General features: G+C 40.6%; 1 protein-coding gene across 1 annotated transcript; it reads left to right on the forward strand.

The window, feature by feature from the left end:
* Window positions 1-416: 416 nt before the first annotated feature.
* Window positions 417-17431, forward strand: acadvl (acyl-CoA dehydrogenase very long chain). Its single transcript, XM_074624135.1, has 21 exons — window positions 417-664; window positions 897-981; window positions 1089-1158; window positions 3650-3721; window positions 4213-4285; window positions 4366-4430; window positions 4520-4654; window positions 4767-4911; window positions 5727-5856; window positions 5974-6099; window positions 6675-6873; window positions 8927-9031; window positions 9426-9512; window positions 9863-9925; window positions 12512-12613; window positions 13434-13531; window positions 13956-14028; window positions 14355-14427; window positions 14595-14667; window positions 14862-14937; window positions 15918-17431. The coding sequence occupies exons 2-21, from the start codon at window positions 905-907 to the stop codon at window positions 16053-16055; spliced, it is 1980 nt and encodes a 659-aa protein (XP_074480236.1). The 5' UTR covers window positions 417-664; window positions 897-904; the 3' UTR covers window positions 16056-17431.
* The last annotated feature ends 1172 nt before the right edge of the window (window positions 17432-18603 follow it).

Here is an 18603-nt window from a genome sequence, read left to right on the forward strand (position 1 = left end):
GTTTTCTCTGAGGATGGCTGAGAAAGGCTGTTTTAGGCTATATCTATGACACAAACATGCTAAAAGCTTGATTGCAAAAAAAAGTTTTTTTTTTTTTTTTTACTATATTCATATATTTTAATGTTGTTCCAATTTTTGTATATATATATATATATATATATATATATATATATATATATTAGATATTTTTTTAAATGTAGTTTCTGCTGCTTAGATAACACTTCCTACTGTAAACCTACATATCCCATGAAGCACCGCGAGCAGACATTTCCCAGCGAGCCGTGCTCCGAAGGGTTCGTGTCTAGAAGGTAACCCGCGAGTTGGGGGAAACTCTCGCGAGATGGTTAAGGTTATGCATTGATCTTGAATAGTTAAGGTTAGGCACTCATCTCGAATACTTAAGGTTAGGCACGCATCTCGAATACTTAAGGTTAGGCACGCATCTCGAATACTTAAGGTTTAGGCATTGACCTCGAATAGTTAAGGTTAGGTAAGGTAAAGACAGCGAGTCTCGCGAGAGTTCTTGGAGACTTCAGCTCGGATTTCGCAATTTGCGGGTTGCCTTTTAGACACCTCCTGCTCCGAAAAGGAAAACTGTGTCATTTGAAGGAACAGTCGGCTACTGGACGGACGCAGAGGACGTGTCCTAATATAACTTGTATCGGTGTGTACTATAAATGTATGTTCATTTTAGATAGAAAGAATACAACTATTTGAATTGGGGTTTTCCTGCTTTTTAGTCAAAGATTAGCCAAGTTACAAAACAAATCGTTACGTAGCTGCTAGGTTGCTAAATTAGCCGCCGTTGCTACGTAACCGTGAGCTAACCTGCCTGGTTACCGTCTAGTTTGCTAAGTGTGTTATTTAGTTAAATACGGTGTTATTTCTTCCTTTAGAACAAAAGATGCTGCTTCGTAAGGTGAGCCAGTCTTCCGCACTGTGCGGCTCCATTCTCCGGATTCCTCCCGTGTTGTTATCTGGGTACGTAACTAACAATCAAAGCTATTGATTAAACCTGTCGTCTCTTTACGTAGATGACGTAATAACCATTAAGTCACCTTTCATTTCTTGTCTTGTCTGCACTACAGAGGTCAGCGTCATGCCGGAGCTGTCATTGCTGTGCAAAACACCCGTCTCTATGCAAGCCAAGCAGCAGAGGTAAACGTTACAATAACATTAGCCTGCATTATAATAGATATTTTACTTCCACTTTGTCAGATATGTTTGTTGCATGCTGGGGTTTTATGATATCTTAGTTTAATGTCCTTGTTTTGGCCTATAATGCAGTAGGCTGATATAACGTTGGCTGGCACCACCTCACACTGGAAGTGGGGGAAAGTTCACTGGTCACATGACTCAGTCATAAAGGTGACACCATGAATGTGGGTGACACTGCTGTTGTCCAGACCATCAGGGTTCAGGCCATGTTGTGCTTCTCACTGCTGCATATATTATCAGAAAATATGTAACACATCATTGGTCTAGAGTTATTTAGTCTTTACAAGCATAAATGTTCAACTCATGTGGGTGTGGTAACAGATGTTCTGTACCTGTATGCAGGGTGTAAAATTAAGTTTTTTCCTTACGTGCCACTGTGGCAGGTCACTGAACATTTCTACTGGCCACACAATTTTTTTGTCTGCCACCACTGAAATCTATGTTGAACACTTTAGGTTTTTAAACACTAGGGCTGTGTATTGGCAAGAATCTGGCGATACAATACGTATCACGATACAGGGGTTACGATTCAATATATTGCGAAACTGTAAGCAAGGCAATATATTGCGCTTTTTAAAAAAATCTGATTTTAGGAAAACTGTCATAGTATAAAGAACACACTGCCATATGTATCATCTGAGTAAAACATTTTTTTTTTCTTTTTTATGCAATCAGAATATTAGGATCTGTATGGAAGTTTTTATTGGACTTTATTAGTTGTAACCCACAGAAGACATTCCACAAATGTGTACCATGATCTGCAGATATTTCACTATCCACAAACATGTATTTTTGTATTGGTGTTGTGTAAAGTCACATTCACAAAAATACAGGGCGATTTGCAAATACACATAACTCACTCTGTAAATACGTATTTTAAGGTTTACATGTAAAGTGATATCTACACATTTGTGCATCTATTTCTACACGTGGAATGATATTTGTGTATTTGCAGATTGCTTCCTGTGGATTTATGGGCCACATGACATTTGTAACTTACGTATTTACAGAGTGGTACACAGCTGGTATTTTTTGCTTATTTTTTCCGGTGATGTCATATTCCTAGAAATAAAGCTTTTTTTATGTGAAGCTTAGCAGCTTGGTTGGTATATACAGTATGAGCCAAAATCAAATTTCATTCTCGTTCCGTTATTTGGCAGCAGAAATAGCAAGAATTTCGGCTCTAGGGTTATATGAGCGTTTAGCGGTACAATAACCGTCTTAGAAGGTATCACGGTTTTACGTCATCACGGTATACAGTATTACACTGTTATTATTATAAGTATTAGTAGTCAGGCTGCTCCTGTCTGTATCGTTAACTCACACACACACTTATGTCAGTTTTTTTCAATACTGTAGATAAGCAAACGTACGCGGTGCGATAACTGCCAACTTACAACCCAATTTGCCTCTCATTCAAATCTTACTATGACTGAAATGATGCTGAATTATTTCAGTCAAAGTAATGAATCGTTTCTCAATGGGCTCCATTTCTATATGGAGCAGTAACGGGTAGAGCTCAGAGATCGATTTGTAGCTTTGATATGAGCTTAAATGCTTTTTTTCCTGGGCGCACACAGGCTGTATTGAGTAAGGAATATATTGTGATACTCATCCACTCACTCAGGTATATTATATTTGACTTACTTTCATAAACACAGTGATATTACAGGTTCACTCTGAGGTACCCGTTTATTATCTGTACAATAAAATGCAATACAGCAGCCCTGTAATAATTCCTATCATTACCCTATCATTCTCTATTTGAATAGTATGTACTGTGTATGCACAGTACTCCTGCTGCTTGGTGACTCAGCTGACTGATGTGCCCTTGGCATCAACTTTCACCCATTTAGAGCTAGAGATCAGTCCTCGGGGCATCTTACCAAGCTGATGCAAACTGGAAAAACTTTCTTTGGCTCACAGCGCTGGATTCTGATCACTGAATGTATTAACAACGCCAAACAGCATGCTGTCATTCTATGTATTAGAATCACATAATTTGAGATGAGATTTTGTCCCAGCCGTGTTGCCATTTTTAGCAATATGTTTTTGCACTCAATTTTATTTAAACTTTAGTGTCTTGCAGATACAGTTTACGCCTTTTTAACAATGTAGTTTTATGTGTTTTCTGTCACATATTTGCCTCACTTATTATACTGGTACAGTGGGTCACATTTTCGGTCACAACAGCCGTCCGAAACGGTGACGCCATTGTGTTTCTGGCTCTCTGCGGTTACACATTTCGGTGTAACACCGGCCTACAAATCGTATTCTACAGACTTAAGAAAAAATCTTTTTGTGTTTTGAAAAAAAAAAAAAAATACACTATGATTCATTTGAATGTATTTTTCAATGAAAGTGAGAATAATGTTGTTCAGCCCTAGCTCATCCTTTCCTCTCGTCAATCTGCTTTGCTCTTTCTCTTCAGGCGGTGCTGGAGAAGACGGCAGCAGTCGGCAGTGAAGCTGCCACTAAAGTGGATAAGAAGACAGTTGCTGCAGTATGTTAATTCTATATTACTGTTATTATGTAATTATTATATTTGAGATCATGTTATTATTATTCTTCTATGTTTTATAAAATGGCTTTTAAACATCAACTGTATCAATCTAGTTAACACACCTTAAGAATTAAAGGTACCTTGTGGAGTTTTAGCCCTCTTGTAGCGCTGTGAAGCAGTTTTGTTTATGAATGGGACCATGTTTAGTTTACATGCTTGTGGATGTCACGTCAAATCCACGACGGCAAAATTAGTAATCGGTTATTATTACCGTGCCACAAAATGCAGCAAGGCACCAACAAATGCAGGAAAGACTGCGGGCTAGAGAATATCGCTAATGTTTGCATCCGACACCTTTGTTAAACATCCAAGATAAACAACAGTTACATAACAACAGTTACTAAAAAAATCTACATCTAAAAATATCTTTAACTAAACATTTGTCTGTCTGTGTTTGCTTTACAAGCTTTACTATGTTTGACTTACCACAGGAATCCAAATCATTTGCTGTCAACATATTCAAAGGGCAGATCGCCACCGCCCAGGTGTTTCCCTACCCCTCAGGTAAATTGGAGGAGATTATGTTCATATCTGTCAAAATCAAAAGAGTTGTAGTAGTGAAGTAACTCTTGTGTGTGCCGCAGTCATGAATGAGGAGCAGGAGCAGTTTCTGCGAGAGCTCGTGGGGCCTGTCGGCAAATTTTTCGAGGTAATTTCAAATCTCTTTTGAGCTCTTGGATTAATCCCTCATAGCTCGCGCCTCCTCATCCTCCATGTGTTCTGCTTCCTGTTGGGCAGGAGGTGAATGATGCCGCCAAGAACGACGCGTTGGAGAAGGTTGAAGATCACACCATGCAGGGCCTGAAGGAGATGGGTGCCTTTGGCCTGCAGGTGCCAGCTGACCTGGGCGGCCTCGGCCTCTCAAACACACAGGTACTCCTGCTTGATTACATTCATGTATATTTAATAGTAAACATTGCATAGTGGATAATTGTGTCAAACAGGCGAGTGCAATGAGTCTAACGTGATGACGTCCATCTTACAGTACGCCCGGCTGGTTGAGATCGTTGGCACTTATGACCTCGGCGTTGGCATCACTCTGGGTGCCCACCAGTCCATTGGCTTCAAAGGCATTCTGCTTTTTGGGAATCCAGCCCAGAAGGAGAAGTACCTGCCTAAGCTTGCCACAGGTAAGAAGACTAGACTACACATGTACTCCTCCTGCACCTTTTTGTTTCATATTCATGTAGAAAACACATTTTCAATGTATTGAGTATAGGGCTGTCAATGGTTTAAAATGTTGAATTTAATCGCACATTCTTTTTATCTGTTCAAAATGTACCTTAAAGGGAGATTTGTCAAGTATTTAATACTCTTATCAACATGGGAGTGGGCAAATATGCTTGCTTTATGAAAATGTATGTATATATGTATTATTGGAAATCAATTAACAACACAAAACAATGACAAATATTGTCCAGAAACCCTCACAGGTACTGCATTTAGCATTAAAAATATGCTCAAATCATAACATTTCAAACTGCAGCCCAACAGGCAACAACAGCTGTCAGTGTGTCAGTGTGCTGACTTGACTATGACTTGACCCAAAACTGCATGTGATTATCATAAAGTGGGCATGTCTGTAAAGGAGAGACTTGTGGTTACCCATAGAACCCATTTTCATTCACATATCTTGAGGTCAGAGGTCAAAGGACCCCTTTGAAAATGGACAGTTTTTCCTCGCCAAAATGTAGTTTAAGTTTGGAGCGTTATTTAACCTCATTAGGAAGCTAGTATGACATGGTTGGTACCATGGATTCCATCTTCACTCTAGCTTTAAAACTGAGCCCGCTACAACCAAAAAATTGCAAGTTTCATTTCTGCGTTAAAGAAATTAGTGGCGCTAAAACACACTTTGACAGCTCTAATTGAGAAGGAACATAATCTGATGAAGGCAGAATGTAGAGCTGCTGAATCATTTCTGTTGTCTGTGTTTGTCCTCCAGGTGAGTATGTAGCCGCCTTCTGCCTAACCGAACCAGCCAGTGGTTCAGATGCCGCCTCCATCAAGACCACAGCTGTTCAGTCCGCCTGTGGACAGTACTTCACCGTCAGTGGAAGCAAGATCTGGATCAGGTGAGGACACAGTCATCAGAATTCTTCCTTTCTTTCACCACAAGGAGGCGGCATTGTGCAATTTGTCCAGTAACACAATGTAATGGCTCAAAGCTGATTTCCTTTTTCTCTTGTCAGCAATGGAGGTCTGGCTGAGATCTTCACAGTGTTCGCCAAGACGGCCGTGAAAGATCCCAAGACTGGGGAGATGAAGGACAAGATCTCAGCCTTCATCGTGGAGAAGAGCTTTGGAGGAGTGACACAGTGAGTGAGAACACCTTTTCTTTACATTATTGACAGTTTATCACTAAACACCGTGACACGATTTAATGTTTTTTATGTTAAAGGGATAGTTTGGGTGTTTTGATGTGGGGTTGTATGAAGTACTTATCTATAGTCAGTGTATTACCTACAGTAGATGACGGTCGGCACGCCCCCAGTTTGGAGAAGCAGACAGGAGCCACCGCACGGAAGCAAAGCAATGTACTGCTGTGGATGGGGCCAGCAGCAAAACATATTATAGCCACTTAAAAGAAAGGCCCACCTAAAAAAGTCAATATCCGTTTAAATGTACGCTATATTTAGAATATTTTCATGGCTTTACATTGCCGTCAGACATCCCTTTCAGACGGGGAACTGAAGCTGTTGTATCCATATATGCTCTCATCAAATCCACCAACACTGACTATGGATAAGTACCTCATACAACCCCACTTCAAAACACCCAAACTATCCCTTTTAGAGGTTGGAATATGTTTTTTCTCTCTTTCCGGTCACATGAAATCTCTTTTTTTAATTTTTTATTTCCCCTTTACAATCACCCATCCTCTTAATCCCAGTGGCCCTCCAGAGAAGAAAATGGGCATCAAGGCGTCCAACACAGCCGAGGTTTATTTCGACAATGTCCGCGTGCCGGCTGACTGCTTGCTGGGCGAGGTGGGCGAAGGTTTCAAGGTGGCCATGAACATCCTGAATAACGGGCGCTTCGGCATGGCGGCCGCCCTCTCCGGCACCATGAAGGGAGTCATCAACAAAGCTGTGAGTACCTTTAGCACCATAAATGTAGACGGGAAGGGAAGTGGTGTTACTGTAGAGGACGAGCTATAGCTTCAACTTACAGCTTTATGTCTCTATATGTGTTGTCGTGTTTCCCCTCTGCTGCAATGCTTTTACTTTTGTATTGTCGATGTCACACCTGCACTTGCTTTTGTATTTCGTTTGTTGTGGGTTTGTGGGAAATACCCCTTCTTGTAGTTCACTATGGCCTGTTTCTGCTATGCAACTTCCTGCTGTGGTTACAGACGCTGAAGAGTCAAACGTGCTCTGGTCACGTCTGTTGTTTTTCTCAAACATTCATAGTGTTTTTGACTGACTGTGTAACCAAACACATACTTTGGAATGAGGTTTTTCTGAAAAGTACGTAAAGGAGTACTCTCCTAAATGTGTTCATTTTGAACTCTTAGTATTCAACTTGTTGTTCTGATAGTGTTACAAAAGCAGTAGTTTAATGTAGGACACAGCAGGGATGGTTTAACTGCCTCATGCTGAGAAACATGGATAGTTTGATAGTTGCATCATCAGAAAAAAATATCAAGCAGTTTATTTTATTTTTTTTGATGGACACTGCAAACATCTGGCCCAAACTTTAATTGTTGTTGACTGCTGTTACATTTTTAAGATTTCAACAGGAGTGACAAAATTAGTAATCAGCTATCATTAACGTGTTAATGTGACTAAAAATGCAAACTCAGAAAACAATCCTCTCTTTGCTGTGCAAGTACAGAAAGTACATTTGTATTGATACCTTTCCCAGAGCTGTACAGTAGGCTTCTAATTGCTTCTCTTTTCCGACCAACAGTGTGAAAACATAAAAAGATTCCATTTACAATCATGTAAAACAGCAGCGTCAAACATACGGCCCGAGGGCCAGAACTGGATGATTTTGCAAAGTGTGAAAATTGCAGAGAAGTCATTAATTCCAATTTTTCAATAAAATGCACCTCTATTCCTATTTGTCCACTGGGGCTGGTGTTGTCCTAATAAGAGTAGCAGGCCCTACTCTGGATACGCTATTATAGATCCCACGTAATAAGGTACAGGCATGTGACACACGTCCAGCGTAGGTGGATGTGTGTCACATGCCTGTACCTTATTACGTTCATGCAGGAGCTGACGAAGGAAAATGACGTTGTCAAAAAGGAGAAAAGTGGACACAGAGTGTCGAGTTTAACCTACTTCCTATTTCTTCACAGAGGTAAATAGGAAGCCAGTGTGCTTGGTGGGTATCAGACTCATCATGGTGAAATATGTTTTGCAAGGACAACTGAGAACAGAGAAGATAAATTAATTGTTGGCAGGTTTGAGGAAACAACAGTCAGTTTTTAGTCGCAGCAGAGAGATCAGCGAGACACCTCGGGCTGTTCCTCATCTGTTTTGTAAATGGATTGCTCATTAAACCATTGTACTTCTTTACACTAAAAGAAAGGGGAAAATGTGTTATTTATAGGTTATTTTCCAATGGTAAAAAACAAATAATCAACTAAAGAAATCTGAGTTGACCAAAACAACCAGTTAGTCGACTAATCGACTAAGAGCCCTACTTATCTTTTATATAGCAGTGTTCATACCACATGTTTATGCCACATGTTCATACCACATGTTTATGCCACATGTTTATGCCACATGTTTATACCACATGTTTATGCCACATGTTTATGCCACATGTTTATGCCACATGTTTATGCCACATGTTTATACCACATGTTTATAAGTTACTTTCACTTCAGTTGTTTATATTCAGACCTTGTGGCATGTTCTTCGCAACCAACTGTGTGGTCACGCTGAGCTCCTTCCTCAGTGCCACCAGTTTTGCAGCTCGCCACAAGATTGATGCTCGCCGGCAGCCGAACCAAACTTCCTCTTTATGCACAAAAACGAAACGTCATCAACATTTTTCACCCCCAAAATAGGCTGCTAAAAGTCTTGAAAGTATGAGGAAGCGTCTGTCTTTTTTTAATGCTGTTACAACACACAGCCTGTGGCTACAAATCAAGGTGCGATAGTGACCGTCGTTTTCCTCTTTTTTCATCAGGTGGACCATGCAGCCAACAGAACCCAGTTTGGGAGCAAGATCCACACCTACGGAGCCATCCAGGAGAAGATCGCTCGCATGACCATGCTGCAATACGTCACTGAGGTCCGAGGACATAACAGTGAATTTTTCTACATCAAAGTGTGATTCACTTTCTACACAAGCTGTCTGATGCCGATTCTTATAAAAGCGGCGTTGAACTGAATACTGCCAGTATCTAGCAACATCAAGTATAGTTATTTCCTGTTTAACGGCAGCACAATACACACACTATTGACTTACTTCTCTTAATTATTGTGCCATCTTACTGGTTTATATGTAGCGCAAAGCCTACAAAACAAACTTAATTTACCGAGCAAAGATGTTTTGAGCACAAATTCTCAACGTATTAAACCACTTTTACACTTTGTGTTATTGTGTACTGGTGCTGAACAACTTCAACCTGAACAAGATGTCATAAACTCATGCTGACATTACTTCTTTTGTGTCGTTTTTGCAGTCTATGGCCTACATGATCAGCGGCAACATGGACAGCGGAGCGTCTGAATTCCAGATAGAAGCTGCCATCAGCAAGATCTTTGCCTCTGTAAGATTTTAATCAACACTTTCATTGGTTAAACATGCATACCAGAGGAGCTAATATTTCCCATAATGCCTGGCTGACATGATTGCATAATTGCCTCTTACAACAGCTTTTAGAAAAGTATGCAATCTTTTGTTTCCACTTTTGTGTATATTGTTATTAATTACTTCTTCTGGGGAAGGCAACACCTCTTTCCAAATATTTCTGATGTTCCTCTTTCTGTGGAAGACTGAAGACTCGGGGTGGTATATAGAGGAGTCAGACGTCTCTAGGCTTGTTTGCTGAATTAAGATGATTTTTTGATTGTGTATTTCTCAATAGCCTCCGTGTGTTTGTTGTTTTAATTGTGACAGGAAGCAGCTTGGAACGTGACTGACGAATGCATTCAAGTGATGGGCGGCATGGGTTACATGAAGGTGAGTGCTCAGACCACTTCCTGTTACATACAAACCCCGGGGACCAATGAGAAGCTGCATGGGACATTTTAGAGCCTGTTGAAAACAGTACTTACAGTTTCAAAAGGCAAACACACACACACAACAGGTTAATAAAACAAGTAGTTCACAATGTAGTAGTAGAAATGTTAAATTTGTTTTTGGTGAGAAGCTATAAGCAGGGATGAAAGAGTACCCTGCAACATTTTAGCCCTTTTTCCACAACCTAGGAACTTTTTAGGAAACTTGACCTGAGTTTTGACTGGTGGGACAAAGGTCAAAATAGTCTGCACCATACGTCCTACCCCCAGAAAGTACCTCCTTTGTATAGAGAAGAGCCAGGAACTTTTCCAGAAGGGAACTAATAAACTTGACTTGGGCCTCAATAGTTCCTGGACTTTACTCCCTGTCACCAAAAAATCCCTCTCTGTGTATAGAATAGCCCATTTTCACTGCAGGAATGTTTCCAAGAACCATTTTAGAAACTTAGTAACTTAACTTGTGTTTTGACCACAAGAACTAGGGTCTAAATAGTTCCTTGGCCATAGTTGCTGGACCCAAACTATTAAGGCATAGGTTGTGGTGCTTACACTGTTCACTGGTCAAACGCAAACATGAAGCTGGCTACAACTTGTACAGCTTTCATTCACACAATCAGCCAGCGTTGTAAGTTTTAGTGGTTAAGGAGCAACAATTGAGAGCGAACAAGTAAACAAGAGAAACAAAACGTAACTTTGTTATATACTAAAGTATAAATAAATTACACTATGCAGATGACTTGGTGTTTTCAGTCTTCTGTTCCTCCTTTTCTACATTGAGGAGCATACTGCTCCACCTTTGAAACATCCATCCAAACAGTTGTTTATTAATCTGTTACGCCGAATTCACACCAGGCACCGGCGGAGTGCGGCTCATCGCAATAATTACATTTTTCTGCGGGTGGGACGTATGTTCCCCTTTTTTGAGGTGTAATATAGGTCAACATATCACAGTAGTCCCATGATGTGTTTACTGCTCTGGTGTGAATTTGGCGATATCAGCCAATTTGACCTAGTCTTCATGGCAATGTGCAAAATGGACTTTTAGTTTCCAGTTCATTTCTGAGGTCTTAGTTCCTTTTTTTTAATAGATAATACCAGGAACTGTTTTTGAACTCATCATATGTTCTTAACAGATCATTTCTACATTAGCTCTGCAACAGTAGCTCAGTAGAAACATTTATTTATTTATTTATTTTTATCAGCTCATCAGCAATGATGAAATTAGAGCAGCAATAAGAGGTCTCTAAGCTTCAAACAACCACTACACATTTATTTGTGTAGCTGAGGCAGAAGTCACGTACACTTTCCCAGTGTGGTCTTGTTAGCTGTTGCATGCCAGAGCTCACGCTCTGAAAAACACAGATACCACAATTATGGTTTCTTCAAGAATAGACGGTACAATGTAGCTGAAGATGTGGGGGCGAAGTGAAGTTGTATAACAATAATGCTGCTTTGAAAAAAATAGCGAACCAGGTGATGCAATAGGCCGCCTCTCTAGCAGCCGAGCTGCTTTGCCAGCCTCTCAATACAGTGGAAAGTTCACATTTTAAACCGCTAACTGCAGAGGTGGCAATCTTGGTACAAATTGTACTCGAGCACTGACACAGGATGGACAAAATAACCTGTACGATTCAAAGCAATTTAGTTTAATAGTACAATCTACAATCTCATAAATTCCTACAGAGTTGACTAAAAGTCTCGACAGAATTTGAACATTTTAGCTTCACAAATACACTTATTATATGTGTTTCAGTACCCTTTGTGTTTCTATTTTTTTTATAATATTCTTATTGGAAAGCATGTAGATATAACGCAGCAACAGCTCACATAATGATCCATTTCCTTTATTTGTCCCTTTTACCCCTCAAACAAAACAAAACAAAACAGGGAGGACGACGCCCCACGTCCTTCACAATAAAATCCTTTTTAATAATAAAAAAACCCCCAAATAAATACACCCCTTCGTGTTTCTACAACTTGTGAAATTAGTTGTTGGGTATGAGCTGTCTAAATGGAAGAGGGGGGAAATCCTCCATCACCAGACTGTGATTAGTTCTGCTCACGGTGCACATTTTGACTCACGGTTTCATTCTACCAAGGAAGTCAAGTCAGAAGTGGCGCTCTGTACATTTCCATTAGTGTGTACACCGTCCAGTCCCTAAAAATATGAACCGTAACATGCACATGCAGAATTCAGAAACACAGAAATGAATATACACGGTATCTGTTCCTGTTTGCAGATTGTTCTCACTACCTAATTTTAACTTGTGCTAGACATCAAAATGTCTTGTATGTGTAAGATATGATAAATAACAGCCTCGTGTTGGGTGCAATATGCAAATACAAACGTGAGGCATCATCAAAGATTTCACGATCAAAGTTCAATTCCGTGCATTCGTAGTAGTAAATGATGGGTCATATGTGATTGTTGCAGCTTAATTCTGGGTAGGATTTAGTTGAAAAAGAAAATAGCCAATACTCAGAGTACAAGTTGAAGGTTGTCATCTTTCTGTGTCCGTTTCCGCAGGACTCTGGAGTGGAGAGAGTGATGAGGGATCTGAGAATTTTCCGAATCTTCGAGGGCACCAACGACATCCTGAGGCTCTTCGTGGCCCTCAACGGCTTCCAGGTAAAAATTAAACCTCTTTGTTGTATAATTTTGTTCTCAGACTTGGCTGACTCGGTGATCTGATAATGTCTGTGTGGAAAAGTACAGATGTTCTGTAGAGAGGAAGTGATTTCTGCTTGCTTCTTGTCATGTAGTCTTGTAGCTTTACCAATGGGTGATCATGAAGCAACTTCCTTATACTTATTTTACACAAAGGATCGGGGTTACGCCTGTGTTTCTAAACACTCAGTGCCCTGTTGATCTCTTTGTCTTTTCAGAGGAATACTTCACCCACAATATCACCATTTGTGTATCAATTACTCACCGCATGTGTTACCTTGAATTCTTGAAGAAAACTGTTTTTAACGCACGCCTCCAGGTGAACGAAGAAGCATCCTAAAACAGAGAAAAGTCTTGATGTTTCTGGGAATACCCAGAGTTGTTCTGGTACATCAGATATTTATGAGTACAATAAGCCACACTCAAAGTAAAAGAAAACATCTTTTGGTAGAAGAATTCAGCAGCCAAAACCTCAGGTAATCTGCTTCATCACGACTGTTTAGGTTTTATCAGATTGGACGGTTACCAAACAACCACCAACTGTCATCACAATCTCATTAAAATGTTGTGCTGAATCCTGATTGGTGCAGTCTCAGTAATCACACTTTAAACTGGTGAGAAGAGCACAGAGAAGAAAAGAAATGGAGAAATCTCTCATGTGAAATGACTCAAACTGTTGGCAGAGAACAGTGTGTTCATGTGTGTTTCCTAGTCATCCCTTGTAGTAAGAACCTGATTAAGAAAAGCAGTAGTGATTGATAAATCATGCGTGTCCCCGCAGAATGCCGGTAACCAGTTGAAGAGCTTACAGAAGGCCCTGAAGAACCCCATCGGCAACGCCGGGATGCTCGCAGGAGAACTCACCAAGAGAGCCAAAAGGTTGAATCTCTCACTCACTTCACACTCTTGTCTGTCTTCTCATGCCTGGGGGACAGGAAGTGCTAAACTGCTGTAGTTGATGGTGGGCGGGGGACTTCCCGGGCAATACCTGCACAACACATGATGCAATATATTGATTTTAAGTGTTTCAATTCCATCCTTCATTACGTCACTTTGCAGTTGCAGCTGACGCCCGAGCAGAAACGGCTAATTCGTTAGCGCATCAGCTGATAGGAGTTATCCTGTCTATTAATACAAATGTCACATCTCCAGGAATTAAATGTACTTTTTTTTTTTTTTATCTATTTCCTCCTTAAACTTTCACTGTGAAGTGAAAGTACTGTTGCAGAACAGTTCCAGTGTATTTGTGCTTCCTCAGCGATGTTTCATATAACACTGTCTTCTTCTGTTGTGTTTTTTTTAGGAAGGCAGGTTTGAGCACAGGTCTGACACTGCAGGGAACTGTACATCCTGAGCTGGCACAGAGCGGTGAACTGGTGCGTTAAACCTTTCTTCTGTGTAATACATTTTACATTGTAGGGTGGCATATGGGATTTTTCTGCTTTGTTGCCTTTTAAAGCTGAAGTAGGCGAGATTGGAGCAAATATGATTAGAAAAAGTTCTTTTTATAAAATGCTCGCTATATCGTGAAAGTAGTACATGAAACAGGTAACCTGAAAAAAGGAGGAGCAGAAGTCTAGTTTTCTCTCAGAACACTTGAATTACAATATGCTGAAAGGTTATTATGGATTTTTTTGCCCAATGATGCCAAAAATATACTGCCTACTGCCACTTTAATTATTGATTCACATTTGATTTCTAGACCACTAAAGCCATCGAACAGTTCGGAGCGGTCGTCGAGGAGCTGCTGATCAAACACGGCAAGAAGATCATTGGTAAGTGTGTGTGTGTGTGTGTGTGTGTGTGTGTGTGTGTGTGTGTGTGAAAAAACCCTGTGGGTGTAAGAAAAAAAAAACTGGTGCAAGAGGTAGTCATTTCAGACGGTGGGAATGCTTCTTGGAGAAAAACAAATCTTATTCTTTAACTTGATTTATTGTTTCAGATGAACAGTTTGTCCTGAAGATAGTCGCAGACGGCGCCATCGACCTCTACGCCATGGTGGTGGTCCTCTCCAGGTACGCAGACAAGACAATAGACAATAACAATTTCTGTCTCTCTCTCATATCTCTTTTTCTCTGTCCCCATTTCACCCCCTCTCTCGCTTCACTCTCCCACCCACCTTCTCTCTGGTCTACTTTTATTCCACCTAGAAACTCCTACGCAGCCTAAAGAGACCTTTTGTGTGTTTTTTTTTTCCCCCTCTCTGCAGAGCTTCACGCTCTCTGAGTCAGGGCAGCGCCTCAGCTCAGCACGAGAAGATGCTGTGTGAGACCTGGTGTGTGGAGGTAAGATCCTACAGTCAAAGCCAGAAACGCTGACAAAAATGTCTGTTTGATGAGCTCATAATTTAAGATAAATTGAGTATTTTACTGTAAATGTAAAACAAAAAAGCATAAAGCCTCATAATAAGCTTATATCCTAAAGCTCTATTAATATTAATATAATGTAATGCTACTCTAAATCATTCTATTTTCACAGAGGGGACGATTCAGATAGAAAATTCACAATAATGTGGATAATATTGCCAGACATATTCCCTTAATTTTTCACTGAAGCACATCAGTAACAGTTCAGGCGGAGAGTGGTACTGCATGCGGCGAGGGGTTTCCAAGGCTCCAGTTGCCTGCCTAGAGTAGAGAGAGCACTGTAAACACACACACACACTGCGTGGGAACTCCTAGGAAGTAGCTTACTGCTCTTATTAAAACACTGTCATTCTTAGAGTACCAGTACTAATAAAATGGGGTATAGTACCGTTTTTAACAGCAGGGCATTGCGATACCTTTCTAGTATCGGTATACCGTGCAACACTAAGGTGCAGCTTCAGTCAGTGTGCAGCTGTCACTTTCCCAAAAAGTCAAGTTTGAACGAATTCGAACTAACATATAATTCATTATTTATTAATTAAAACACAACCCGTGTAGCGTAATCCTAAACTAGGTTGTAGAATTGACATCCTGTTCATTTGCGGTGCCTCTGTTGCCTCACCTGGATGACAAGCTAATGCATTTTACAAAGTCAGCAAACCGTCAGCTTATCCAGCCAGTCTTGATTACAAAATACTTCCACACTTAACTTCTCGAAATGGTTTGGTGTCATGAACATCCATTAGTTTACCAGATTCAACGTTTGTTTTTTTGGATGATTTTATTCCACACTGTCAATGTTTGTCTCAAGTTTTTTGAAATGCAGCAGCTAAATTTTATTCATCAATTTTTGGAGATGAAGCGATTTACCTTGATTTAACGCTCCCTTCGTCCCTCAGGCGTACGACAGGATCATGAAAGACGTCAAGTCTCTGCGCTCCAGTCAGTCCAGACAGCTCTTCAAGAACATGCGGGCCATCTCTGCTGCCGTGGTGGAGACCGGAGGAGTGGTGGCTCCTCACCCTCTGGGTTTCTAAACGCACCACGCCACCAGTATCTTCACGTCCGTTTTTTAGTTTTTTAGTTTCACTCTTCTGCATCTCTCACCAGGTACAGGGTCATGTAAGCCAAGTCCTCTCACACTTAAACAACATTTATTATCATCACAATTGCTCCATCACACATCGGTACCCACGTATCTTCTTTGTTGCACTCGGGGCTGAATGATTCACGGTTTTTACACAGGAATCCGAAACTTTTTGTTCCGTCGCACGGTGTTATCGCGATGACAATCAATTTGGGTGTCTTTGTTAAACTGTTTTTCTGTCACGGGTCAAAGTCTCACTCAAGGACGCAGTAGGAGCCGGGGATCGAACCGCCAACCCCGCTCTACCCACTGAGCTACAGCGCCCCGTATTTATTTAATTCAGACTCAAGACCTCTAGAATATGGTCTGGAGGTCTCAATTTGAGCTGGATTTTTAATCTATATGACATAAGAATTTATCAAAATGAATCAATAGGACAGAAAAATCTATATTTCCACAAATGATTCAGCCCTGATGCGCATGTACTGTAAAGCAGCTGCTGACTGAATGTCCTCCGATGTGTGCGTGGAGCTTTTAAATGCGGCATTTACTTTGTATCTCAGCCTTCATAACTATCTGGTTGAATGATCTCATCATTTAATCTGGTGAAACATTAGGTTGTGGTGTTATTTTTGATGGGGAAAAAGAAATACGTCGATGCATCTTTGAGGTAAAGAGGCCAGTTCGGAGGTTTGAACTAATCTGTTTTTAGTGGGTTTTAATTTATACACAAAGGTGAATGCTTTCCTCTTGGATTTATACACTTATATATATACCACGTGATCAAAATGTATATACAGTAATGGTGTGGTGTTTATGTTCTTTAATGCCTTTCTGCATGTTACTCAGTGCTCATCACAGAAACATTAATGTCAGGAGAAAAATGCCTTAGAAACCGGTTGGCTGGTGCTGTTGGAAGTTCCTGTTGTGACGTTAGTTAAACAGATTTTTTTTTTTTTTTTAAAGCGCAGGTTCATTCTTTACTAGTGGCCGTCCAAAGTGCAAGTTTATTTTCTCAGCTAAAGGTAGCAGGCATCATTAACTGTAATATAGAAAATGAACTGTCGGTCTGTATACCTGGTACCTTGTACAGTAAATGCATTTGGTGGTGTTTTAATCTGCTGTGTCAAAGCATGCATAGGGCTTAAATTAGGTCTGCACACTCGCCTCTCTATAACTCTTGACGAACAATACTGCTTTTAACTTCGTAATCTTTTGTCTGAACACGACGTGATCACATGCCAGTCGGTGTTTAAGCAGATCTTTTGAGCTTTTTGGTTTAACACACGTTTCTATTGGATTAAATAAATAAACTATCTATTCATCTGTCGGTGTATTTATCTGTCTTGGCTTGCACTGGTGAGAGCGACGAATCAGTTTAATTTATTTCTGCTGACATTTTTCTGTCATTAACCACACCTTTTTTTAGGCCTGTATAGAGTCTCAATACAACTGTTCTGTAAAGTCCAGATTCTCTTAATATTCAGTCACCATATCTATGAAAGTAGCCTTTAACAAGCCAAACTACTCTGACTTTTTTTTCTGGTTTCTTCTTGTATAATCTCATGTAACTTGTAAAAAAAAAAAAAACCCCAATTAAATATTGAAGCTCAGCAAAAAAAAAAAATCCCATCGAAGCATTTTCACTCCCCTTTCCGCCAAACTTCACTTCCTGTTTCTGTTGTATTCATAACAACCTGCAACAGTGCTTTCACTTCCGCGGCTCTCTTCCAGAGTATTAACACTTACAGGAAAGTCAGTGAGAGCTTTGCCACCAGAAAGCTGCTAGTGCTTATGTGCCGCTTTTGAAAAAACACTGACTTGACAAGTGTTGCTGCCGTGGGTGCGAGACCGAAAGATGAGCCAGCGCCTCACGAGCCCTGTGGTTAAAATGTTGAGAATTTCCCCACATGTTTTCCTCCGTCTGACTAAAAACTAACTGACAAGCTTAGCGGCAACTATGCAACAGGTCGACCAAACCGACAGTCTCGCTTTGCCTACAAACACTTCCCACTGATTATATCATTTATTTAGTGGTTAAATGGAAGTTTAAAGCAAGAGCCAGCATTGCTTTGAGAAAGTTATTATTACTATCATTTTAGGAATAGTTTTTGCATTTTGGGAAATATGTTTAGTCATGTAAATGCCGATAGTTAGCTAGATGAGAAGATGGATAACGCTATCATTCTCATGGGGTTTCCGTTAACCATCCGTTAAAGCATCCGTCAAAACAGTGAGGCGACACACGTCAGCTAAAACCACAATATCACTCTATATTTCACCTGCTTGGCAGTAATGTTAGCTGACCAGACGAAGGTCTCTCCATGAATCAATGCTGATCCTAGTGTTGGCTTTTCCTGCTTCAGCCTCCCGACCGCGGCCGGAGGGAGACACCGGCACCCGGTCAGAGACGATAGAGTAACTTGCTGCAGAGCCCCGTCACTTCACAAGACACGGGAAACCTCTGTTGGTCTGGAGGAGCTGAAGCAGTTATTTCT

The sequence above is a fragment of the Sebastes fasciatus genome, chromosome 22 (genome assembly GCF_043250625.1).
Source record: "Sebastes fasciatus isolate fSebFas1 chromosome 22, fSebFas1.pri, whole genome shotgun sequence".
Classification (NCBI taxonomy): domain Eukaryota; kingdom Metazoa; phylum Chordata; class Actinopteri; order Perciformes; family Sebastidae; genus Sebastes; species Sebastes fasciatus.

Coding starts and splice junctions, on each gene's coding strand:
- acadvl (XM_074624135.1), top strand. CDS start 905: ATGCTGCTTCGTAAGGTGAGCCAGTCTTCCGCACTGTGCGGCTCCATT. Junction 4,655..4,766: donor TCGGCCTCTCAAACACACAG/GTACTCCTGCTT, acceptor TCCATCTTACAG/TACGCCCGGCTGGTTGAGAT. Junction 6,874..8,926: donor AGGGAGTCATCAACAAAGCT/GTGAGTACCTTT, acceptor TTTTTTCATCAG/GTGGACCATGCAGCCAACAG.